Source organism: Furipterus horrens, unplaced genomic scaffold (assembly GCF_987537825.1).
Source record: "Furipterus horrens unplaced genomic scaffold, mFurHor1.1.pri manual_scaffold_5, whole genome shotgun sequence".
Taxonomy (NCBI): domain Eukaryota; kingdom Metazoa; phylum Chordata; class Mammalia; order Chiroptera; family Furipteridae; genus Furipterus; species Furipterus horrens.
The window spans coordinates 56,450,894-56,478,543 of NW_028327175.1; the positions used below are offsets into that span (position 1 = coordinate 56,450,894).

A 27,650-nucleotide genomic window follows, 5' to 3' on the forward strand; every position below is an offset into this window, starting at 1 on the left:
TGGGGGGCGGGAGGATTATCCAAACCAGGTGCTATTCTGGATCCTTTAAAGATGTTTTATTTCACATAAAGCAACCCTGAATAAAAACGTTTACTGTATTTTGATGCTTTCACATTATTTCACTTTTAAAGAAATTTAAATGCCAGATATGTTTCATTCTTCTGTTGATTTGCTAGCATTGACAGATCAATTTCAAATGGTTAGAGAGAATCTACCAGGTCATCATCAGTCCATTCTTCCTAAGAAGGAAAGAAGATGTAGTAAGGATATCATATTGTAGCATAACTAGTATAATGTTCTTTTACTATGCTGATTACAAAAGGTATATAAACCAGGAAAATTTGTAGTTGTTTAATCTCACCAGACTACTTCAGGTACAGGAATAAAGATTATAGTTGTGACCTTCTGCCTCTGAGTATTCATTTATGTAAGACTTCCCAGGTGTATATATATATATATATATACCTATTTTTTTTTTTTTTAAGGGTAGGAGAAGAATCCTTAGAGAGTAAAAAATATAACAAAAATTTATAGCATGTATGTCTACCCCTGCTGCTTTTTATGACCATAGGAAGGATTCTTCATCAAATAACTATTCTACTGCTTCAGAACAGACTAAGATAAGTGAGGGAAAAAATCCCTATAGCAAGGGGCAATGTACATAAAGGATGCAAAAAAAAAAAAAAAAAAAAAAAAAGATGGCTTTCAAACCCATATATGAGTATATATATGTATAAATGCTTGCATTCTGGAACAATAAAATCTGAATAGTACAGTCACACCAGAATGCACAGTAAGAATAACTTTATATTTACCTTTGGAGAACATACCTCCTCATGTTTGGACTTCTTTGAGACATAATCATCATCTTCATAGCCTTTCCTTTTCTTCCTGTAATTAGGCAACCATTAAAAAGCAATCCAACAACTAGCCACATAACTATAAAATAAACTAGCAAGGCTATACAAAATACTATCTGTCTATTGAAGAACATGGCCTGGATGCATGGAAAGAGATGACTAATTATGAAGACTATCTTTCAAATTCATCTTTAAATTCAATGTAATTCTAATTAAAATCCTAATACAATTTTTCATGGAACTCATCAAATCTGACTTTGGAAAGATGCAAAAATAGCAAAAGGAATCTGAAAAAACATTGTGGGGACATGTCTCAGTTCTCACCAAAACATTGTTAACACCACACTTAAATATCACAGCTTTTATATACAAAGAGTTAAAACAGCTTAAAATGATTAGAGCAGATAGGTAAGAAAAACAACTATTTATAGGAGTTGAATCTGTAATAAATTGAGTACTTTAAATAAGTAGGAAAAAATATCAAATATTTAAAAATGGCTGCTACATCAGGTTGTTTGAAAAAAATTAATACAAGATTTCTACCTCAGATCATTCACAAATAATTCTCAATGGTTAAAACAGTTGAAACAGCAAAACAAAATATAGATTAATTTAGGTTAAGAAAAAGTATTTAGATGTAAAAGCATAAAGGAAATGACTAATCTTATGTATCACAAAGTGAAAGAACAAAAGGGAATAGGTGTACAATATATTAAAAGATGAATATATAAAATATATGACTACAAATCAAGAAAATAACACCAGATACTTAGGCAAAGGTTTTAAGCAATACAGAAGAAGAAATACAAATGACTGTAAAACATACAAACATTAATGCCTGATAGTAATAGGGGAAATGCAAATTAAAATACAAATATAATATTTCTTCACCAGGACAGGAAAGAATTAAAAGATTGATACTATTAAATGTATAATATGTATGAAAACATTAATGAAAAGGGAAAAACTTTCCTACACAACACAGAGTAAAAGTTGGCAAAGGTAAACACTAGTTACCTCTGAGGATGAAAATGATTGGGGTTTTTGGTCAAAGAGAACTTTAGTATACCTGTGCAGACTGACTTTATAATGATGATATAGTTATTACTTGTGTAATTTAAAAAGATAAAAGAATTTTAAAGACCAAGGAAAACACTTTATCCTAAAGTAGTGTTTATAAGTGTGGTCCCTAATGAAACTGTATGTTTAAGCACTGTTACAGAAATTTGGAAAATTATGACTGTTTTAATAAAATTTAAGCTTATATTGTATGTTTTTTTTTCATTTTCTAGTAATGTGTTATATTTTACAAAAGTAAATAAATTTAAAAAACAAAGTCCTTTACAGTTTAAGAAGCACCCCTCAAATACTCTAGAAATGTAGAATTTGCTTGTCACACTACAAAGTGGATGGTAATCTGAGTAAGATGTAAACTCTGGTAGTGAAGAATATTGGGTGATTGTCCATTCAGTTACCTAGCTAGAAGGTCAGGATTAATAGTAGTTCCATGGTCTGACCTGGAGGTTAAAAATTTTCAGATAGTAAATACATTAGGCCTTGTAGGCCACAACAGTCCATTTTTGTCACAATTACCCAACTCTTCTGTAGTGTGAAAACAGCGATAGACAATATGCAAACTAATGGGTGTGGTTATGTTCCAATCAAACTATTTCTAAAAACAAGCATTGGCCTGGATTTGGCCCATGGGCTATGTAGTATGCCAAGCCCTGGTCTAAGCCCATTTTAAAATCAATGTGAAAAGAAAATTACCAGTGCTGTAATTCAGTAGTCTCCCCTGTATCTTCAGGGGATATATTCCAAGACAGTGGATGACTGAAACCCCAGAGAGTACCAAACTATATATACTGTTTTTTTCCTCTTGATACAAACCTATGATAAAGTTTAATTTCTGAAACCTATGATAGTTTAATTTCTAAGTTAGGCACAGTAAGAGATTAATAACTAATAAAATAAGCGTAAGTATAACATCGTACTGTAGTAAGTTATGTGGTCTCAAATCATCATATTGTACTGTACAGTATGGATATGCTGAACAAAGGGATGAATCACATCCAAGGTGGGACAGAGTGAGATTTCACAAGATTTCATCACACCACTTAGAATGGCGCACAATTTGAAATTTGAGTTTATTTCTGGAACTTTCCATTTAATACTTTTGGATCACAATTGACAAAAACCAAGGGAAGTGTAATTGTGGGTAACAGGGAAAGTACTGTACTTTCCATTCATTAAAGTCAACATCCTTCTCTGCAACCACTACTTCATTCTTGTTAGTTACCAGTGAAACCCACTAATTTTAAAATCTATGCTAAACGATGGTTTGCAGCTTTACCATTCCTATTACCTGCCCAGATTCCCAACTGTTTATAACCTGTTCAAAGATTAGGTTTAAGTAGGTCTTTCAATTTGCACATAAAGATCCTAAATACGTGATTTTCACATTCAGCCTACAAATGAATGAGACATTATGGGTTTTCCTTATGGCTCAAAAAAACAAAACAAAACACATTTTCCAATTGGTTCTGTCTTCAATGTAAAATTTCACCACTGGAAGAAAATACGTCAAGTTTCTCTAGGGTAGCTAACAGAAATAAGTCTGGAAGAGTGTAATTGTTCCTTAGATGAAATCTCAGACCTGCAAATAATCCAAAAATTAAAAGGCCTTGAAGAGGTTCAGGGATTCCCGTGCCTATTTTTGAATAACACTATCACAGCTACTTACGTAATTACGTTAAGTGCAAGCTCAGCAGAGTGACATCTCTCCAACTTCTGTTTCAGAACAGCAACTTCTTCAGGTCTGGGTGCTTCATATTTTTTTACCAAGTTTCGCATGCCTATTGTAGAGATTTTTTTAAAAAGGATTTATACTGGATAATAGAGCCTTGTTCTCTCATAAGGGAGTTGAATATTTTCCCATCTTGTTGCGTAACAACAAACCACTTGACTCCTTTTCAGGATTTGTATTCTGCTTTTAAATACAATGAACACCATACTTCTAGCTCAAGTAATTATAGCTGTCTGCTGCCTAGCCCATATATATAGCATAAAGATAAACAAGCTCTACAATCTAGTCAGTATATTTTTCAAATCCTATTGTGGTCACTTTTTGCTCAGTTTTAAGGCTTTTTAAAAATTCCCACATCATTTAGTGAACATACTTTGTTCCCTGCCATCAATGATATTCATAACATTCTCTCCTACAGATGGTGGGTCAAGAGTGTACTTCTTGTTTACAAAGGAAACATTATTACATAACACAATGAAGGGAGGATACTTGCTAAAAACGTGTCAATTAATAATGCTTTGCATCAATAAAATACAGAACCCATTCAATGAAACATCACCGAAAAAAACAAAAATGTCCTTTATAATCAGTGACTACAACTGTAGAAACATCCTCTACCTGAACTGTTCGTTATTCAATGTCAATAAACCCAAAAATATCAATCTCAAGATCTGTCAGGAAAATGAGATCCAGGGCTTATTATTAGCCAGACATGTGCTCCAAATGACTATGCCACTGACTTATTTCATAATGCAAATAAAGCACTGTTTTCAACTGAATTAACATTTGTGACAACACTTGTAGGGTATTATCTTCTGAAAAATGAATAATATACCTTAATACTGTTAAAGCTCTGAGTATTTTATTAACTATTCTTATTTCATATTAAAATAAGTGGAGTAAAATTAAGGTACTGAAAAGAAACAGGTAATAAAACTGTCAGCTATAAAATGATCACTGGGTTATCTTTAAGGCCCATTCTATGTAATAAATTTTATGATCCTAATTAACAATGGCCAAATCACAATTAGCTCTGGAAGTGAACCCTCCAAGTGTATAACTGAAGACCCACAGTTTTATGATTCATAAATCACAAATCCATCACTTTCAATTTAAAGGGGAAAGCCCTCAAGATCATGTCAAACAGATACCAAGAAATGATGCTTCCACGTCCTGAAGCATCTTTACTTTGAAAATATAAAAATTACAACCATTTATTTCTATCATTTAAGATCAAGATCTTCCAACCTCATATTTTATTGGTTTATTCAGCATTTAATTAAACTTCAAGTTTAATTAACAAGAATCGTCGGCAGCCGTCCGTCTCGAGAGACGATGGTGTAGCTTCTTAAGAGTCTATCTGCACCGCCGAGAATGGCTGTGCAGTCCAACTCGGGAGTGACACGGTATCTGTCTCCTTCCGTGTTGAATCGACATCTTGTGATGACGCTGGAGTGTCCTCTCCAGTGAAGCTGAAGCTACAGAGCCTGGGCAGGGTGATATGGAGGGTCTGCTCTTGCCCATGCAGCAGACCCCCCCTCTCTTCGCAGCTGAAGGGTCCAAGGGAAAGACGGAGTCAATACAGCTTGGCTTCAGGTGCGCCGCAGGAGTTGCCGGTGTTGACTACAACGTCAAACCGCCTTAGGGACTCCGGCTCCGGATTTTCTGTCGGGGTTTACTCCCTTAGCCTTTCCCCTGAAGAGGTATGCCGCAAGGCAGCGGAGGTTTTTTGGAGTCAGAGTTTTCCTTCTCTGATGTGCCCTGACTGGAAGATCGAACCAGCGACACTTAGCTCGCAGGCCGACGCTCAATCCACTGAGCCAAACCAGCCAGGGGCAATTAACAAGAATATTGGTACAATATTCAATTGGAACAACTGACTTTTTAATTGTAAAGAGAAGTCAAGTAGCCATGAGCATTCAGTGGGACAGGCAAGAATGAAGAATAGAGAGGGTTTTTCAACATCAGCACTATTGATAATTTGGGCTAGACAATTCTTTGTTTTAAGGGGTTATATTGGTTTCCTGATGCAACCATTAAAAATTACTACAAACTTAGTAAGGCTTAAGACAACAGAAATGTATTCCCTCGGTTCTGAAGTCCAAGAGTCTGAAATCAATGTCACTGGGCCACAATCAAAATGCTGGCATGGCCACCCTCTCTCTGGAGGCCCTGGAGAAAATCAATCTTTCCCTTTTTCAGCTTCTGGTGGCTGCCTGGATCCCTTGGCTTGTGGCCATCACTCCAGTTTTCAAGGCTGGCATCTTCAAATCTCTCTGCTGTCTTCACATTGCCTTCTCTGTGTCAAACCTCCCTCTCAGCCTTTTTGTAATAAGTACCCCAGTGATTATATTAAGGCCCCACCTGGATAATCCAAGATAATTTCCCCATCTCGAGATCCTTTAACACATCTGCAACACCCCCCACCCCTCCAAATATATGTTAAGATTTATAGGTTCCAAGGATTAGGACATCGATATCTTTTGAGGAGCCATTTTTCACCTTGCCAAGGGGCATACTGTGAATTTAAGATGTTTTAGCAGCATTCTTGCCACCACTCACTAGATGCCAGTAGCAGCCACGACCAATCCCCAAGTTGTGAAAGCCAAAAATTCTAGCAATATTGCAAAAATCGCACCCAGTTGAGAACCAGTTTTTGGAATATTTACCGACAAAATGATTAGCAAATGACACATGTTAACTAGTTAAAGCTTATTTATCTATAAAACAGAAGTTCCAAATTTAAATGTTATACTTAACTTTAGTTCCCTTTAGACCTTTTACAGTGCCTATTACATATTTGTGTATATTCTAGAAGAACCCGTTCTGAAACTCAAATTTTTCTGAATCTGATTATCTATATGTGTAAAAATTCTGTTTTTTCACGTACCTTCTATTTGTTCCCCGCCAATATATCCTTCACGGTTCCACGATAATGTAATTCAATGAAAGTAACTATAAACAACAATCTTATCTATTAAATATCAAGAGGATATTCTACAAAGTTGCTTAGTTATAAAATATTTTGAAAGTGTTCTTTTACTTACTTTTCATTATATCTAGTAACTGTGACAAGCAAGTTCTGTTCTCTTTCAGCATCAGAGTTTCTGATAAATAACTGGTAAACAAAGGAAGAAAGTTTTAATCTACTGGATACACATAGCATCTTGAGAAAACCTGACAAGTTATTGTCCATGTTCATTTAATCACCCAGGTCAATTTTAAAATTAATTTACTTACAAAGTATTAAAAAATTATTTGAACTTTACAAAACTACAATCTATAGGTCTTAGTCTTATAGATTTACAACTTAAATGAAAAGATGTTTAATGTTCAAAGGTCATTTAATACCTGTAATATAAAGCTTTTACAGTTATGAAATTAATAGTAGCAACAGCCATTTCTTTTAATGTTAAGTGCTTAACATATAAACTTTATGAGTCTGAACCTCATTTTACAGACAAGGAATCTGAGTACCAGGGACAGACAAATCATGACCATGTAAGTTGCCCAAAGTCATGAAGCGAAAAAGTAACAGAGCAGGAACCTAGCACTAGTAAGGATTCTTCTCTCCTTAATACCAAATCTATGTTAATTAAAGTTGTTCTTCCTGGGACTAACAGCTATTCAAATAGTAAGAATATCAACACCCGCCCCACGCTTTACAATTCTATTATATCTTGTTTGCACTGAACCTAAATCAAAGGTATTAATACTTTTTCTTAAATGGATATAAAGCCTCATTATCCATTCTTCTCAGAAACAATGACAGTAGTATGAAAGTATAATTTTTGCATTTAAATGTTTTTTTCTGAGGTTTTATGTACCTGAACTTGATCTATAATCGGTTACAGCCCAAATACACAGATTCTCACGGCATAAGTCATATTTCAAACATGAATGGAAAAAAAATTAACTTTTTTCTTTGGTGAAATAAAGGTACAAAAATAGAAAGACAATTCTTTAAGAAATTGTTTTGCTATATATCTTTTAAACTATAAAGATGATTTAAATTATATTACAGATGATATTACATCTTCATCATCTATTGTGGGAGTTAATTTTAGTGAATTTTAACAACTAATAAATTTCTGGTTACCCATAGTTCAAAATGAAAACTCTTTTTTCTTTTCCCCTTTTTCCCCTAAAACTCCTTTTGAAGCATAAAAATAATGCATTTGGGCGTGTCGTCCATTTCTCCATCCTGAAGGACGTTGGTGTTGAGGAGAATACAACCGCCATGTCTTCCAGTGCTTTGGCAAAACCTCAGATGCGAGGCCTTCTGGCCAAGCGTCTGCGAGTTCATATTGTTGGAGCCGTCCTTGTGTCCTTGGGGGTTGCAACTGCCTATAAGTTTGGTGTGGCTGACAGAAGAAAGAAGGCATATGCAGATTTCTACAGAAATTATGATTCCAGGAAGGATTTTGAGGAGATGAGGAAGGCTGGTATCTTTCAGAGTACAAAGTGATCTTGGAATGTAAAGAATTTCTTTGGGTTGAATTTCATGGAAGTTTGTCACTGACCTGTGTTCCTGAACTATGAAACATGAATGTCTGAGCCAAGGAATAGTTTCTCTTAATAAATAAACAATTAAGAAATAAAAAAAAAAAAATGCATTTGGTTCTAAGAGTTAGCTGCCCACATTCTTTAACTCTAAAACATTTTTAAATAAGCAACTTTTAATCTCAATCCTGAGTTAGATTTTAATATTTTGATTAAAAAAAAAACCCATAGGCAAGCAAGAATATCTAAAAAAGTCAAATGAGGAAATAAGAAAACACTAAATTCAATGAAAAAGAAGAAAACCCAGAACTAACCACAGAACATACTGTGAGTAATAATCTACAGCAGCATCCATATAAAACACAAGCACCAAGGCTTTTTCTTTTTTAAATCAGTAATAACATAAAAGCAATATCCTACCCTTTATTCAGGATGGTGCAGTAGGTAGACCTTGTGCTCGCCTCCTCCAATGACCACATCAAAACTACAACAAAATTATAGAACCATCATAGAAAACCATCTAAAGACTAGGTGACAGAACTCCTATAACTAAGGATAGAAAGAGGAAGCCATGCCAAGACTGGTAAAAGGGGCAGAGACACAAAATAGGCTGGTCTGTTACTCATGTGGGTGATTAAGAATTAGAGGGAGACTTCCATTCAAAATGGAGGAATAGGTAAACACAGTACTTGTATCCTCCCACAACCACATAAAAATTGCAACTAGAGAACCACCATCACTGAGAACTGTATGAAATCTATCTGAATATAAGCCCTATAAATAAAGTTATAAAGAAGCCACTACGAGACTAGCAGGAGGGACAGAGATGCAGAACAGGCTGGTCCCATACCCACAGGTGGTTAAAAATCACAAGGGATATTTCAGCTATGGTGGTCCCCTGTGAAGAAGGAGGAGTCTCAGCCCCACACCAGGATTCCCAGACCAGGGCTCTAGTGCTAAAAAGAGAAGACCCCATAAATTCTGGCTGTGAAAACTAGCAGAGATTGTGGCAGTAGGATGGAGGTCTTCTGGAGTCCAGGAGATCCTCTTAAAGGGCCTGCGCATGGATTTATTCAGACTCATTCTGAGCCCCAATGCTGGGACAGTAGCTCAAAAGGCACCAGGGACATTCAGGGAGGAATTGTCTGGCACTGAGGTGAGGGCTGGAGGAGCAGCTTCTTCCCAGACAGAAATGCTGGCAGAGAACATTGTTCCTTTGCTGAGTCCTCCCTCTGCAGATGCGGATAAGCATAATATCTGGTCTCCATCAACCTAATACTGTTCACCATGCCCTGGAAATTTCCTGAGATCCCACCTCACCCAACTTGTGGGCATACCAAGACATTTCAAGTAGCTTGTCCATACAAATGTTCTGTCCTGGTTCATGCTGTGGATGCTCCCATATTCTCTCAAAGGTTTGCAAACCCCAAACAAGCAATCTGGCCTCAGTGTGCCACATAACTCTTGCTAAGTAGCCCCAGGCTTGGCACTAGCGACAGCAGTACTCAGTTCACTGCCTGGTCTCTTCTGGGCAACTCCAGCCTAGCACAAGTAGCAGCCATCTACAGATCACTCTGTAGCCCATACTGCGTGGTCCTGGGAAAAAAACAGATGGTGGCTGACCTTGGCCTGTACCTCCTGGGAGGTCTCAAGAGACAGTGCATACAGTAGCCAGCTTCAGACCATGATGGAGCACCATCTGAGCACTCCATGAGTGGCACACTCAAGGGGCAGACTCAGCCCCAACCAAAGCCACGCTGAAGCAATTTTTGCTCTGTACCATCAGCCCCTGCACAGCAGCCCCACCACTTGAGTCATCAGTTGCCCTGGGGGTTGATCCCTTCCATTCACGAACCAACAGCAATCAAGGCTCACCTACTGCAGTAGGGTACACGCAGCTCACACAAGGGGCGCACCTGGAGTTGCCCAGCTCTGGTGACCTGACAGGCTGAGCAAGGCCCTACATAAGGCCACCATATCAAGACTGGAAGGCATTGCAGATCTACCTAAATTCATAGAAACAAACACAAAGAGGCATCCAAAAAGGGAAGACAAAGAAACATGCCCCACATAAAAGAACAAAAATCTCCAGAAAAAGAACTTAATGAAATGAAGACAAGAAAATTACCAGATACACAGTTCAAAAGTATTGTTATAAAGATACTCAAGGAATGTAGTGAGAACTTCAACAGTATAAAAAAGGATATATGAAACAATAAAAAAGAACCAGTTAGAAGAATATGACTGAAATGAAGAATACACTAGATGGGATAAATAGCATATCAGATGAAGCAGAGGATCGAATTAATGATTGGGAAACAAGGTAGCAGAAAACATCCATTCAGAGCAGCAGAAAGGAAAATGAATTTCAATAAATGAGAAGAAAGTTTAAGGGACCTCTGGTACAACATCAGGTGTAACAAAATCTGCATCTTAGAGGTACCAGCAAGAGAAAAGAGAGAACCTATCTGAGGAAATAATGACTGAAAACTTCCCTAACCTAATGAAGGAAAAAAAAAAAAAAAAAACCACAAAGTCCAGGAAGCATAGAGACCAAAGAGGCCCACACCAAGACACATCATAATCAAAATGCAAAAGATTAAAGACAAAGAGAAAAATCTTAAAAGCAGCAAGAGAAAAGCAGTTAGTGACCTACAAGGGAGCTCCCTCAAGAATGTCAGCTGATTTCTCAACAGAAACTTCTGCAGGCCAGAAGGGACTGGCAAAACTTTTAAAATGAAGAAAAGCAAGGACCTACAACCTAGATTGGGCCCTGGCTGGTTTAGCTCAGTGGATTGAGCGTCGGCCTGCGAGCTAAGTGTCGCTGGTTCGATCTTCCAGTCAGGGCACATCAGAGAAGGAAAACTCTGACTCCAAAAAACCTCCGCTGCCTTGCGGCATACCTCTTCAGGGGAAGGGCTAAGGGAGTAAACCCCGACAGAAAATCCGGAGCCGGAGTCCCTAAGGCGGTTTGACGTTGTAGTCAACACCCGCAACTCCTGCGGCGCACCTGAAGCCAAGCTGTATTGACTCCGTCTTTCCCTTGGACCCTTCAGCTGCGAAGAGAGGGGGGGTCTGCTGCATGGGCAACAGCAGACCCTCCATATTACCCTGCCTAGGCTCTGTAGCTTCAGCGTCATCGCACTTGATTCAACACGGGAGGAGACAGATACCATGTCACTCCCGAGTCGGACTGCACAACCATTTTCGGCAGTGCAGATAGACTCTTAAGAAGCTACACCATCGTCTCTCGAGACGGACGGCTGCCGACGACGACAACCTAGATTATTCTGCCCAGAAAAACTATATTTAGAATAGAAGGACAAATAAAGAGCCTGCCAGACAAGAAAAAGCTAAAGGAGTTCATCACAACCAAACCGGTATTACAAGAAATGTTAAAGTTTTCTTTAAGAAGAAAAAGACAACCAAAAATATGAATAAAATGGTTATAAATACATATCTATCAATAATTACTTCAAACAGAAATGGATTAAATGCTCCAGTCAAAACACTGATTGAATGCATGGCTGAACGGATATGAAAACAAGACCCTTGCATATGCCATCTATAACAGACCTACTTCAGATCGAAAAAGATACATACAGACTACAGATTAAAAGTAAAGGGATGAAAAAAGATACACAAAGAGAAACCATAAAAAAGAACCAGTCAGAAATTTAGAATACAGTTACTGAAATAAAAAATTCATTCAATGGAACCAACAGCAGACTACATAAAGCAAAGGATCATATCAGTGATCTGGAAGCATAAGTACCAAAAAAAAAAACATCAAGTTAAAAATGTGAGGACAGTTTAAGGAACTTCTGGATCAACCTCAAGCTTACACTACTTGTATCATAGGGGTACCAGAATGAAAAGAGTAAGAGCAAGGGATTGAATTGAGAACCTATTTGAAGAAATAATGATGGAAAACCTTCAAAACCTCATGAAGGTAAGAGACATACAAATGCAGGAAGTGCACAGAGAACCAAACAAGAGGAACTCAAAGAGGCTCACATCAAGATACATCCTAATTAAAATATCCAAAGTGAAAAAGACAGAGAATCTTAAATGTAACAAAAGAAAAGAGTTGGTCATGTATAAGAGAGCTCCCACAAAGTTGTCAGCTGATTTCTCAACAGAAACTTTGCAGGTCAAAAGGGACTGGCAAAAAATAATTTAAAATGATAAAAAGCAAGGACCTATAACCAAGATTACTCTACTTGAAGAAAATATAAAGAGTTTTCCAGACAAGATAAAAAAGCTAAAGGAGTTCGTCAACACTAAACCAGTAATACAAGAAGGGAATTCTTTAAGAAAGAGTAAAAAATATGAGAAATAGCCAAAAAAAAAAAAAAAATTTAAAAACCTCTCACTGACAGAAACAAACACAATAAAAGCAGTGGACCAACAAAATAAAAAGCTAGCACAAAGGTTAAAAGACAAAAGTAGAAAAATTATGTGTAATTATAACAGGAAATCAAAGAATACAAAAAGACACACACAAAAGTAGTAACGAATAATGACAAATCCAAACTTGAGCCCTGGCTGGCCAGGTAGTTCAGCTGGTTAGTGTCATCCCAATACACCAAGGTTGAGGGTTCAATTCTCAGTAAGGGACATGCAAGAATCAACCAATGAATGCTAAATAAATGGAACAACAAATTGATGCTCCTCTCTCAAAATCAATTAAAAAAATAACTAAAAATAAAATATATATATATATATATATATATATGGAGGGGGTGAGTAAAAATGGGAGTTATTAAAGAATGTGTTCAAACTTCGGCAGCCATCAACTTAAAATAGACTTCTATAAATATAGCTTGGTATATATGAAGTACATTGTAACCACAAACCAAAAATCTACAGTATATAAGAAACGAAGCAAAAAGAATCTAAACACAACACTACAGAAAACATCAACATACCAGAGAGCAAAAGAATAAGAAAGGAAGAAGACTAAAAAAGCAGTAAGAAAACAATAAAATGGCAATAACTATATACTTATCAACAATTACTTTAAATATACATGGAACAAATGCCCCAACCAAAAGACACAGGGTGGCAGAATGGATAAGAAAACAAGGCCCATATACAAGCTGCCTACAAGAGACCCACTTCAGTTGAAAGACACACAGACTGAAAGTAAAGGGGGGTGGGGTGGGGGTAGAATATTTCATGCAAATGGAAACAAACAAACAAAAAAGATGGGATAGCAATATTCATATCAGACAAAATAGACTTTAAAACAAGAGGTATAACATGAGGCCAAGGACATTTCGTATTGATAAGGGGAGCAATCCAACAAGAGAACATATACAGTATTCCCTCACTTATCGTGGGTATTACCTTCTAGACTCCCCTGCGACAGGTGAAAATCCGCAAAGTAGGAACCTTACATTTATTTTAGTATTTATATATATTTTAAGGCTTTATAAACCCTTCCCACACACTTATAAACCATTCCCAGTCCCTTATTAACCTTTCCCACTCCCTTATTAACCTTTGCCACACTTTTATAAACACTACTTATGTTCTTAAACATATTCTACACTCTTAAACCTATGTAACTTTAACAATATATGTACACAGTACCGCAAAATCCCGGGATATAGCAAAAAATCCGCGATAAATTAAATACAATATTTTTAAAAATCCCGCGGTACAGTGAGACCGCGATAAGTGAACTGTGATATAGAGAGGGACTACTGACTATTGCAGAAATTTATGCAGCCAATGGAGAAGCACCTAAATATATACAGCAAATACTGATGGATTTAAAGAGAGAAATAACCATTAATACAGTAATAATAGGGAAATTTAATACTCCATTAATATCAATAGATTATCCAGACAGAAAATCCACAAGGAAACAGTGACCTTAAATGAAACATTAGACCAGATGCATGTACAGTCATACCTCAGTACTCGTCAGCTTCAGAACTTGTCAAACCCTGAACTTATTGCATTTTGATGAGATAAAAAAAAATGTTTCACCAATGGGCACTTGCTTGGGAATCATCACACTTGCTAGAACTGCTATGAGTCATGATGCCACCCCATAAAAGTAAATGCTTCATCACTTGTGGATTGCTTGCTACTCATTGGTTTCAGCACTCGTCACAAGTTCCGGAACACATTAACAGATGAGTACTGAGGCACCACTGTATTTCATATTTTTAGAACATTTCACGCAAAAGCAGCAGGATATATATTCAAGTACAACTGGAACATTTTCCAGGATCAATGACACATTAGGCCACAAAGCAAGTCTTTAAAAATTTAAGATGACAAATTATATCAGGCATCTTCTCCAATTGCAATGTTATGAAACTAGAAACCAATTACAAGAAGAAAACTGAAAAACACAAACACATGGACACTAAATAACAAGTTACTAAACAATGAATGGGTTAACAATGAGGTCAAGGAAGAAAACAAAAGATACCTCAAGACAAAATGAAGATGAAAATGTAACAACCCAAAATACAGTTCTAAGAGGGAAATTCATAGTACCTACCTGAAGAAACAAGAAAATATCAAACAATATAACCTTGCACCTAGAGCAACTAGAAAAAGAGCAAAGCCCAATGTGAGTAGAAAGTATAAAGATTAGAGTCAAATAAAAGTCTCAATATAGATAAAAGATCAATAAAACCAAGAGCTGTTTTCTTTAAAGAAAATCAATAAACTTTTAACCAGACTCATCAAGAACCAAAATTTAAAAAATAAAATCAGAAATGAAAGAGAAGTGATGACTGACAGCACAGAAATGCATAGGATTATAAGAAAATATTACAATTTATGCCCACAAAATGGACAACCTGGAGGAATAAACTCCTAGAAACATACAATCCTCCAAATTAATCTTTAATTCAATATAATTCACTAAAAATCCCAAATAGCCAAGCAATCATGACAAAGAACTACAAAGTTGGAAGTAACATGCTACCTGATATCAAACTATACAAGGCTATAGCAATCAAAACAGCAACGTACTAGTATAAAAACAGACGTGAAGATCAATGGAACAGAACAGACAGTTCAGAAATAAGCCCACGCCTATATGGTCAATTAATCTATGACAAAGGGGACAAAAATATACAATAGGGTAAAGACAATCTCTTAAATAAACAGTGCTGAGAAAACTGGACAGATATTACATGGAAAAGGGAATAAAATTATACCACTTTCTTACACCATGTACAAGAATAAATTCAAATTGCGTTAACGGCTAAAATGTAAGACCCAAAACTATAAAACACCTAGATGAAAACATCAGCCAGTAAACTCTTGTACATTGCTTTTAGTAAATCTCCTTGGGCAAGGGAAACAAAATAAAAAATAAACAACGGAACTACTTCAAACTAAAAGTTTTTGCACAGAAAAGGAAATCATCAACAAAATCCTCTATCTCTAAGAAAAAGTTCACCACTGAATAAATTGCATATACACTGTATAAGATATATACTTAAACAGATTAATCAAACATTTCATTATTTGAATTGTGGAAAAGAGACTTTCTTTCCTTAAAGACTGGAAGCCTCACACCAAAATCCCATTGATATGAATTATCTGTAGGACTATCTTTTTCAACTAGGGCAAGGGCTTAACAGCTTGTTATTACATTCCTAAAATGTAGCACAGTGCATGGTACATAAAAAGCACGCAGTAAAGGCTTGCTCAGTAATTAGATAGGTATATAAATAATTTTGGGATTAAATGTATATTTTTATATACAGTTGGTTAGCTGTATTTGTAGAGGTATACCATAAATTAAAATGTAGGCCCACAAATCCTTATCTTGGATTTGTTTTGAGATTAGAAATGTTCATGTCTTGAAAAGGTAACCTGATGTATATATCATAAATGCAAACTATAATATTCCAGTGATGTCTGGGGCAGTATCCTGTAATTAGTAATATAAATATTGATACTTTGCAGGAAAACATATTGCCATTAAGTTGAATAAAGACTAAATCAGGTATGCTGTTTGCTGCCTCCATATAAATGGATTTTGAAGTTATGGATGAGGGATGACAAACATGTAGAATACTTTCTTAGCTCTTTCAAGGAATAAAATCAAGCAGACTTCAAAGGTCTTAAAGAAATTAAATATAAAAATTTAAAAAGTCTAATTTGTTGCCAGAATGTGCTCCAGTTATAAATAAATATAAATGACACAGTATAATATTTAATTAATCTGTACTCAAGGTATTTGCTATAAGAATCAAGTGAATTAAATTCAGGTAAAGTGCTTATCATAGAACTTCATTCTCAGTGTGCTTTTATGTATTAACTATTACTATTTAAAGATGAATTGCAATTCATTTGGATATTCTCTAAAGCATTATTCATTCACTAAAGCTTTACTGAATTCCATGTGCCACACATGCTCCACAGCAGAATAAAACAAGGCAAATATATTTTGTGCATTCATGTTGCTTACCAGTTCACAAAACTTCTAAATTTGCCATTTAGTGATAGCTATCAGTCTTTTGAAGATCAACTGACTTCCTTTTACTTTAGTCATAAATGGATCATCTTAGCTTAAAAACACTGTCCTAAATTTTAAAGACTTCTTTAAAAGGTGATTTCATTTCTTCTCTCAGTTGCCACGCTTTCCAGCCACAAGAGATATAACAGGACTCTATTCACCAAGTGAACCTTAAAACCTCAGACTCCAAGAGAAAACAGATTGAGTGACTGAGTGATCTGAGTTAAAACACAAATTAATACCTTTCCATAGTAATTCCTGCTCTGGATGCACTAGATAAAATGGCAGTCAGGGCGATTTGAGAAGGTGTGTATAAAAGGTAAGCATCCGTCAATGCAATTCTATTAAGAAAGTCATCAGCTGTTTTCCTCAAAATCTCTGGATTCTCCAACATGGGATAGCGGGTCTAAAGAGAAAGTTTGCACATTTTATTACTTATGAGGGTTTAATGGGACTACCAACCATTAAAAAATATCTGTATTAACCAGAAAGTGCTTAACACAGGATGCTTTTACAAAAGTAACTTCTTTTCTACACCCCAGCAACAACGATCTTTACATGTAATATGATTTTGTGCTCAACATTAGAATGTACCGAAAGTGCAGTCACTATATAAGAACTATATGTTTTGAGATAATATAGCTCAAGTTCCCAGCAATGTACTTGGTTATTCTGATTTACGTTAACCCCTCTCTTTGTCCTTTTGAATAAGGGGAAAGGAAGCCCTTAAAAACTCCACTTGGTCAAGCTAACCTAAGAAATACATACTCCCAGGTAAATACTTCCCAGGCAATTCAGATGTAAGACAACACTTAGGAAGGAAAGCGCCACTTCATTTTGATTTGAAATTCCTCTATTTAAGTTTATTTTTGAGAAAGAGCTAATGGAAATAAATCTTAGTTTGATTACAGAATTATTTTTAGCATATGCCTAGGAAATATGGAAGTTTTCATATTTTGACAATTGTTATCCTGTAAGATGAGCCCTAACTCTTTGGATTTAAGGAATCTTTCCTACAGTACAATCTGAAACAAAATGTCAGATACAATCGTGTAGTCACATGCAGGTCTTGTCAATATCCCAAAATGCCTGACCTCTAATATGATAAATTCAGACATTCCACTCTGACCACAGTGCTCCTTTTCCCAATATATTTGCTCAATTCCTTCACAGCTATTCCTTGACTTCCTCCTTAGAACCTTTGGTCCCTTATCCCTCTACTTGCTCCTACTCGCCTGTATCCTATGGTCCTTATTTCACTCCTGAATTCCCTGCCCTGATATGCTGCCAACACATTTCTGGCAAAACTTCAACAATAGGTGAATTCAACAAACCTTCTTCTTACCAACCATACCCAGATTTCTGAGTGCTGCTACAGAAAACAATACAAGCAGTAGGTCTGATATTATTATAAATGTAGGTTCCCTGATCTTATTAGGGCTCTCAACCCTATAATGTTCCATAGAAAATTTGTCCTATTTTTCAGTGACTATGTTAAACATTTCCATCTCTCTCAAATGTCGTTAATAATTCTCAGAAACTCCATCACTCTCAGAAAATGACCTCGGTTCTTAACAAAAAATGACACTCTTATTTCCTGCCACCACCAATTCCCTGGGCATAAGACTATCTTCACTCATGCTTTCCTCCTTCCCTTCCTTAAGAGCTATTCTCTTTAAGGCAATCCTTCTACCTTACTCCAGAGAAACCTGCGCTCCATATTTTCCACTTTTCCCTTTAAGCTTTCTCTCACTACAAGCTCTCCACATCAGTTTCTTCCACAAAACAAAACAAAAAAAGTCCCTTTTCTCTATTTCTAGCAGTTCTAGCATCTCCAAAATAATCCCATCTTTTTCCGCTTCAAAGACAAGCTGTCTAATCCAAGTTACATATACTTGTTTTTTCACCTTCTATTTATTCCCCAAATGGCTCTAATCTGCTTTCTTCTTTCTTCCTTCACACTCCAGAGACTAATTTCACCAAGACCACAAATGACCTTTCTGCCACTAAATCCAGCAAATGTTATCCAACTACTTTCACTCTGCCTAAATTCGGAGTGGGATTGGGGAGTGGCCCACACTCATCTTCTAAAAGTTTTCTCCCTCACTTCTTTATAAAGTCCTACCTCTCGATATTCTTCAGCTTTCTTAGGAGATTCTTGTTATTTTTCTACCTACCCTTTCAATGGTCCTCATGGCCAACCCACTTTTGATTTTCGTGGGGCAATTATGCCTAAATGTAGCCAACATCTCTGACCTCCAGATACAAATGACTACCCGCCTGTGTGAGTTGCAGGCAATAGAAATTTATCATGTTCCAAACGAAATTCATCAACTACCCCCATTCCCCCACCATCAGCAAATCTCTTGTGCCTGTACTTCCTGCATAAGAAAGCAGTACACCATGTGCTCAGGCCAGAAACCCAAAGGTTCCCCACCGGTCCTCACTCTCCATATGCAATGAAACCTCAAGCTCCACTGATTCCACCTACTGAAGTCCAAGCAGCTCTTTCTGGACCTCCTGCTGCTACATGAGTGAAACTAACGCACAGTAACAGGTATCTTTTTATCCATTTTCCACACAACATGACACATACAGATGTGTAATAAATATTTGATGGAGGCTGATGCATGAGCTTGAAAACATGACTTTTTTTAGGGTGTAAACTTAGTTTGCTACTCTCCAGACTAAACCTTTCATTGGCTTACCATTGCTCTATTCAAAATCCTGACCATCACCTCCACAGTCCAGGTTCTGCCTGCCACTTAGGCAGCACTCTGTGGCAGTTTTCCCCTCAGTTTCTAAGCTGTTTAGGTTCTTTAGTGCACATGGTTCTTGAACCTGGATCTTTGACCAGAGAAGTCCTATTGGGATGCTCTTTCACCACCAAATCCCTACTCTTGCTATGAATTTCACTTTAAATGACACCTTCTCAGTACTGTCTTCCCTTCCTCTCAATCTGCTATCTCATTCTAAAATTATCCTGTATTTTCCCTCTCTGTAACACTGAGCATCTGAACAAATGATCATCTTTCCCAGTAGACTATAAGGTGTATAAAAGTTGAGGCTGTTTCTGTTTCATTCCTGGCATCATCATCAAGCCAGATGTTTGGCATATGGAAGGTACCCAGATTTCACCTTTAAACTGAGATGAATGAACCAGTTTCTGATTCCTGTTTGACTTTACTCAGATAATCCAAGTCCTCTTTCAGAGTCAAAACAAAATAACTTAAAAGCTGTTTTTGTCAATACATATTTACTTACATTTTTTATGCCTACATATTGATTCCAGTTCACAATGCACTAAAACTAGAAGGCACAGCAATCTTCCAGTTTAAAATTAAGAATTTTTTATGGTTCTTTATATCAGATCTATGAAGTATACTTCAGAGTTACAAGAGGTATCTTAAGTTTTTAAGATCATTATTCTGAACTCACAGTGGTCCTCATTATGATCACTGGGTCACTATTTGCTGATCTACTAAATCAGGAGCTTTGGAATCGCAGCCCAACATTGAGTTCACAAGCTCCCCAGGTGCTTCTGATGCATACTGAAGTTTGAGAGCCTTTGCCCTAGAAAACCTGGCCACACTCAAGTTTTAGCTGAGCCCATGTTGTAACAATTGAGATAATTAAAAGTTTTAATTCTGAATTCATTTGGTTACAGTACAATAGCAAAGGAGAACACTCTACTAGTTTACTTTATATCAACAAAATTACCTTTAGGTCAATGAGAAAGCCCTCAAATGGTCGGTAAGGATTGTGGACAATAAGGTGGAAATTAAGTTGCTGTATAAGAAGCAGTTCATATTCCAAAATCTGTTCAAGTGTCTTCTCCTGTCCAAGTGGACTCTCCCGCAGATTTCCAACAAACTGTGGACTAGATACATTGAATTCATCTACTTTGCAGGCCAAAAATGCACAAGTGAGCCTAATGGAAAATAAGGACTATAATGAGGGATCTTAAATTCAGAATAGAATTCAAGTCTAAATTACCCTTTACTAGGAAGTCATTTTCCCTCACACACACAGTATATATGTATATATATTGAAAAATATCTAAATATTTTATTTCTAAAAGTACATTCTAAAATTACCTAATATTCACAAGCGACTATGATAGACATCACAGGGTATTTAAAAAAGAGAGAGGAGAGACAGATAGTTTCCTGTTCAAACTTCTCATTCATAGGAGACTATAAAATTATGTTGAACCATGTAATACTGTAACAGCATTTAACATTAATGACTTAATGTCAGTTTCATAGTGTTCAACCTAAATAGCTGGAAGAATGAAATAATTGAGGAACAGGAATACTTTGTAACATGAAATATAGATGGAAGAGAAAAAAATACAACAGTACACACACACGTACCATATGGGCATGGGATGAAAGGTAGGTTAAAGAACTACCTTTGTGGAAGGCCCATCAGTGGAAGTCTCCAAGGGCATTTGCACAGGGGATTACTAACTTGTGAACAAACCTAAGAAACTCATCACTACGACATAAATTTCAGAGTGAGAAACTAGTAGTAAAATTACTGCAAAAATCAAGATTAAAAGTAATAAGGATGTGACCTATATTGGTAGAAATGGGAATGAAAAGTGGAAAAAACAAATAGGGGCAATGTGATTGACAGAAAGCTCTTTGATGAGTCTCCTACTATTTTCAATTTTATCTTCAATGATAAGCATAGTGGTCAGCAGAGAGCAGAAACACAAAGACCTTTGTTCAATTGAAATGAATATGGACCTATAGGATTCGTAAACTGACGGGATGGGGGAGAGCAGTTACCACTAGTGATTCACTCAGCAACTGGGAGAAGAAAGGTGCCACTAGCCGAAAGTGGTATTAGGAAAGCTAGCTTGAAAAAAAAACCCCACTATTTGAATTTGGACAAGTTGAAGTTGAGATGCCATTAGTATTACAGGGAAGTATTACAGATTTGTAAGAAGTGTATTCAGGGAACTTAAGTTTAGAATAGAATGCAAATCTAAATTACCCTTTATTAAGAAGTCATTTACACACACACACAGTGGTACGAAGGTCCCCTTAAATAAAAATCAATAAATTAGACTTATACTCACATTATTATCCGGGGGTGATATTCCATTACTGAGTTATTAAGATAAAAACGCTTGAAATACATACAAGCTGTACCCTAAGGTTAAAAATACATATATATTTTATCAGAAATCTATTCACATATACATGTTAAATTTAATTAAAGAAATAAAACTTATCAAAGGTGTCTTCAAAAACATTTATTCACAAGATATATGTACCCCTATGTTCACTGCAGCATTATTCATGGTGGCCAAGACATGAAAACACCAAAGTGTCCTTAAGCAGAGGATTGGATAAAGATGTGGTACAATATACTATAAAATACTACCCAGCCATAAGAAAAGATGAAATACTGCCATTTGCAACAACACAGATGGACCTTGATAATATTATGTTAAGTGCAATAAGTCAGTCAGAAAAAGCCAAGAACCATATGATTTCACTCATATGTGGGATATAAAACTGAAGCTCATAGATAGAGACAACAGTAGAGTGGTTACCAGAGGAAAGAGGGGTGGAAGGGGGATAGAGGGGACCAAATACATGGTGACAGAAGATGATCTGATTTTGGGTGGTAGGCACACAATGCAATTTACAGATCATGTATCACAGAAATGTACTCCTGAAACCTACATGATCTGATTAACCAATGTCACCCCAATAAATTTAATTTAAAAAGTTTCTTTGAAAATGTTATTTATACCAAATACCAAAATTTAATTCTTCTTTAATCAAAATAAACTGTACTGAGACATTACGGGAACACCACAGCCAAAAGATCTTTTGCTGCCCTTCACCATCTGCCCTGGGTTATCCGTCCTATGGTTACTGGCTTATTTTAAAAATGTTTTGTGTGTTTGTTTTAGAATTCGGAATAATAAAAGTGGCCCAAATTAGAAAAATTTAAGGAGGAAAAATATAAATGTTCACAGTGTAACCAGTCAATTTTACAAAAATATTCACTATAACAGTTGGGGCAATAAACTTTCTCCCTAAATCTACTCCAGATCTGTGATATTAACCATGATCACGGTTGCCAAACCAAACAATAGAAGCAGCACCTGTTTACTGACTGAATGCCCTGTGCCAGGCTCTGTGCCAAGCACAAAACTACCATCTCACTGTAATCCTTAAAACAGATGATGAAACACTGCTATCTTCACTTTACAATGAAGGAAATTGAGGTGAACTGGTATGTTCAAGGTCGTATATCTTAATAAGGACTAGACTCAACAAAAAATTGCCTGTACTTTTTAAGAAATATAATTTATTTATTTATTAGAGTGGGGAAGGGAGAAAGAGATGGAGAGATGGCATATGATCCCAACTGGGGTCTGAACCCACAACCTAAGAATATGCCCTGACCGGGAAATGAACTGGTGCTGTGAACTTTTGCATTGCGGGGCGATGCCCAATCAACTGAGTCACAACAGTCAGGGTGAAAAGCCTGCACTTTAACCTATGTCATTTGGCTAGAACCAATGAAATAAACATTTATCTATTTTACAATTTAAAAAAAGAATATTTCCTTTTAAATATTTTATGCCATTTTATGTGATACAAAAAAAATAAAATTCTTCATCAATTATAAATAAGCAAGTTGTATAAAGACATTCCATCAAGGACTGAGTTTCTTCATCTGAAAAGATCACTTAAACCTACTACTTTGTGTTATAGTTCTTTTATCAGAAATGAACTAAATCTGGAGACAGAAACTAATCAAATATATCTAAAAATCTTCCTGAATCTTTGATCTCTCAGATGAAGATCTGATAAACTAAGAAGATACTGCGAATAGTTTTGGACTCAGTATTTTCAATAAACTTCAATTTATTCAACTATAAAAATGAAGATAATTTCCTAGAGGGTTATTCCCTACTGTGTCCTAAGTTATTCACTCTATATGACTTTAAAACTTAATACAGACTTTCAATTAAGAGACTTTCATATTTAATCTTCAAAACAAGTCTGTGAGATACAGAGAAAATATTTCATACTTTTTTCTGTATCTTTCAGCTTTTTAATCTCAGCTTATCTTCTTTAAAAATACACACAATACGGACAATTGCAGGGACAGCGTATGTAAATCCATATAGCCAAAAAATTGTAACTGTTTCTCTTCACCATTTCACCAATGTCCCAGCACCACACACACACAGGGTCCTCAAAACCATGTATCTAAAACAATCACAAGACACACACACACACACACACGCGGTCCTCAAAACCATGTATCTAAAAACAATCACAAGACAGACACACACACACACACACACACACACACACACACACACTCCTCAAAACCATGTATCTAAAACAATCACAAGACAGTTTTTTACCCAAAGAAAATCTCCAGCTTTTACTAATAAGGTTTAAAAATTCTTTTTGGCACAAGGTTCAGTTGGGGTATATGATTACAAATGATAAATGAATGCATTATTTCAAATATGTGTGATACAGTTGAAAATGTTCTGGTCCCAGTTCTACTCATTAACTGAGAACCTGGAGGAAAAGTTAATTTTTTCTTTCCCTATAAAATGAGGATGTCATGGCCTATCTAACAAAGCTCAAAAGTCTTCTGACTATGAAATGAAGCTTGAGACCCTTTATAAGATATGACATAGGAATTCATAATTTAAAGCAGTACTGAAAAATAATGTCACAAAAACTTAAATACATATATTATATATTTATATAACTAAACTGTGTTCCTGAATGAAGTAGATACAGGACTGAGTTACAAATTTAGAAGGGTCGTATCTCAGAAGTCAGCTAAAAGGCATTATACTTCATCGCTACCGTAACTTACCACTACAGACCTCGGCATTGCTGGTTTAAACACTGAACAAAATTCCAATAATCTTTTCTCATAGTATTTGCAGAGTGTCATTTCTTCATAAGGCTCAAGAAAGACTGGATCATTTGGAAGAACCTTTAGATCAAAAGTTACAACAAAAGTTCAGTAACAATTTTAAAATATTTTTCTCTGTCCAGATTACTTTATTTCTCCAGCCAAAGGGAAATACGCCATACCTCATTTTCTCTTTATAGAATCGCTATCACATAAAATAGCTTTAGGAAAATACTTGATACACTAAAACTAAACCATCATTTCACAATTTCTCATAATGTCAGCTAGGCATTTGCTTCATTTAGGTATAAGCAATCCTGATGGAGTGTGCATATACACTCACAGGTACATCATTATTTAGAAATCAAAAAGAAGATATACACTGTAAATAGTTGGAAAGTTTTCAAGATCCTTATCTCAATCATTAAGTGACACAAGTTCAGATAAAAAATCAAGTGTCTCAAGGAAAACTGTCTCTGACATTACCTCTCAAGTATCTGTAAACTCCATAGAATACACAACATATAATTTCACAACAAATATCCTTTTGATGCTGTTACTAGTTTAATTACAACTACCAAAATAAAAGATATATTGAAGTCCTAATCCCTCAGTACAGGCATACCTCAGAGATATTGTAGGTTTGGTTCCAGACCACCGCCATAAAGCTAATAGTAATCTGGTTGCAGGTGAAGGGTCTTGCCTTCAATTTGTAAAAAGAAGTAACATCTGTGAAGCACAATAAAGTAAAGCTCAATAAAAAGAGGTATGCCTGCACCTCAGAATGTGACCTTATTTGGGAATATGGTCTCTTCAGATGTAATTAGTTAACACATTGCGTACAGGAGGCGAGAATTCTCGACATTTCTAAAAGGCATTTAAATTCCCCCATACGCAACGTGTTAAAGAAAGGTCAGAGAAGGAAAACTCTGACTCCAAAAAACCTCCGCTGCCTTGCGGCATACCTCTTCAGGGGAAAGGCTAAGGGAGTAAACCCCGACAGAAAATCCGGAGCCGGAGTCCCTAAGGCGGTTTGACGTTGTAGTCAACACCGGCAACTCCTGCGGCGCACCTGAAGCCAAGCTGTATTGACTCCGTCTTTCCCTTGGACCCTTCAGCTGCGAAGAGAGGGGGGGTCTGCTGCATGGGCAACAGCAGACCCTCCATATCACCCTGCCCAGGCTCTGTAGCTTCAGCTTCACTGGAGAGGACACTCCAGCGTCATCGCAAGATGTCGATTCAACACGGGAGGAGACAGATACCGTGTCACTCCCGAGTCGGACTGCACAGCCATTCTCGGTGGTGCAGATAGACTCTTAAGAAGCTACACCATCGTCTCTCGAGACAGACGGCTGCCGACAAAGAAAGGTCATGCTGTAGTAGAGTGGCTCCTAATCTGACTGGTATCCTTATAAGAACATGTGAAGATACAGAAACAGAGGAACAACATTATGTGAAGATGGCAGTAGAGACTGGGGTTATGCTGCCGCATGCCAGAAGCTGGGAGAGAAAGGAAGAATCTTCTCCTAGAAGCGGCAGACAGCGCCAATGGGCCAACACCCTGATCTCAGACTTCTAGCCTCCAGAACTGTGAAACAATAAATTTGTTTTAAGCCACCTAATTTGTGTGTATGTGTGTTTTATGGCAGCCCTAGAAAACTAATACATGTGCTAATTTATAGAGAGAGCATGTAATTGCGGTTTAGGGCAGGAATGCTAGAACTAGATTCCTTGGGTTCAAATCCTAGTTCTGTCACTTACTACTACGGCAGTGAGAAGTTATTCAACCCCTATGTACCGGAGTTTCCTCAGCTGTAAAGGGAGGAAAGTGACAATCTACCTCAGGCGGTAGCTGTAAGGATTGAAAAAGCTAACACTTGCTAAATGCTTAGAATAGTGCCTGGCAAACAGCATAATAATATGTACTACTTTGAGCAGCACACAAAAAAAAGTGATATGAAATATGTGACAAAGGTAAAGGTACAGTATCTCGGTTACAGTAGGTCTGAGACATGGAATACTTGCTGGAGAGAAGTTTGTGCTGGTATGGGTGTTGCAGCTTGCAGGGAAAGATTAAACAGACGTGTGTGGGAGCTAAAGGCAGAAAGGACTTGGCTGGAGGCCATTAATCCAAACCACTTTAGTCAACCGATTTGTGCTAACGCTCTCATCTCCCTTCCTCCAACCTGCCCTATCCAAACCATTCACCACCAGGATGCCAGAGGACTCTTTCTAGTACAGAATATAAGGTTAATTTGCCATTTAAAATCCTTCAAAGGTTTCCCATCCGTTCATCATGAAGTTCTAATTCTTTATTTCTGCTTACAAATTCCCCACCTTCTTTACCCTTTCCTGCCCAAGGGCTCAGCTTCCACTACAAAGGGCCTATAGATTCCAGGAGCCAGCCCTGCGACTTCGGAGCGCCCGCTATGCACTGGAGGCTCTGTCAGCCTAGGGTGTCCTTCCCCTACCTTCTCTGCATCAGTTACTGGGAAAAGCCTTCTCCGACATCCTCTCTTAACAAGTGAACGGCCCTAGTCCCTCACCACACAGACAACCTACTAAGTCTCTTCGCCGAATTACTTGTCTGCCACTCAGCGACGGGGAATGATTTTGTCCGTCTCTCTACCTACAATCTGTTTAAATAGATAACCGCGAGCCGCAGAGGGAGGAGAGCGGGAAGTGTACAGAGAGCAGAGGGCAGGCAGGGCGCAGCTTTTTTAAGACTTCAGAGACCAGTAGAGCAGAGCAGCCGAAGGAGTCCTCACCTTGCCGTTTGCCACCGCTTTGCATTTGAATTTGCGGTTGGCGTCGGCCCGCAGTCGTGCCAGCTGTTCCTCATTGCCGAAAGTCCAGTGCCGCTTCTGGCTACTGTTGTGGTACATTTTTAAGTCAGACACCAGGCCCACGAAGACTGAAGAAAAAGACACTAAATGCCACAACAGCGTGGTGTGAAGGACCCAGGCACGACTCTTCAGGCGTCCGGCAGGCCGGCGCGGCTGCAATGACGTCACGATCACGTGGTTAACTCCGTGGGCAATCACGCTTCCGGAGCGAGTAG

At 37.1% G+C, this 27,650-nt stretch overlaps 1 protein-coding gene and 1 pseudogene across 2 annotated transcripts; one reads left to right on the top strand and one right to left on the bottom strand.

Moving 5' to 3' along the window:
* Positions 1-85: 85 nt before the first annotated feature.
* On the bottom strand, positions 86-27,618 carry CCNH (cyclin H). 2 transcript variants are annotated; one of them, XM_090276454.1, is made up of 9 exons: positions 27,358-27,618; positions 24,548-24,670; positions 21,759-21,832; positions 20,390-20,600; positions 16,912-17,075; positions 6,714-6,784; positions 3,604-3,715; positions 831-891; positions 86-239 (listed from the first exon to the last, which is right to left on the bottom strand). In XM_090276454.1, the coding sequence occupies exons 1-9, from the start codon at positions 27,472-27,474 to the stop codon at positions 201-203; spliced, it is 972 nt and encodes a 323-aa protein (XP_090132580.1). In that variant the 5' UTR covers positions 27,475-27,618; the 3' UTR covers positions 86-200. The 2 variants fall into 2 exon arrangements, with proteins under 2 accessions (XP_090132580.1, XP_090132579.1); XM_090276453.1 differs by having other exon boundaries at positions 816-891.
* On the top strand, positions 7,854-8,244 carry LOC150008661 (cytochrome c oxidase subunit 6C pseudogene; annotated as a pseudogene).
* Positions 27,619-27,650: the final 32 nt, after the last annotated feature.

Excerpts from the sequence above, each read along its gene's own strand:
- CCNH (XM_090276453.1), bottom strand. The coding sequence starts at position 27,474 with ATGTACCACAACAGTAGCCAGAAGCGGCACTGGACTTTCGGCAATGAG. Across the intron at positions 20,601-21,758 it reads TATCACCCCCGGATAATAAT|GCTCACTTGTGCATTTTTGG; the intron begins GTGAGTATAAGT and ends ATTTTCCATTAG. Across the intron at positions 3,716-6,713 it reads GTTACTAGATATAATGAAAA|GCATGCGAAACTTGGTAAAA; the intron begins GTAAGTAAAAGA and ends TCTCTACAATAG.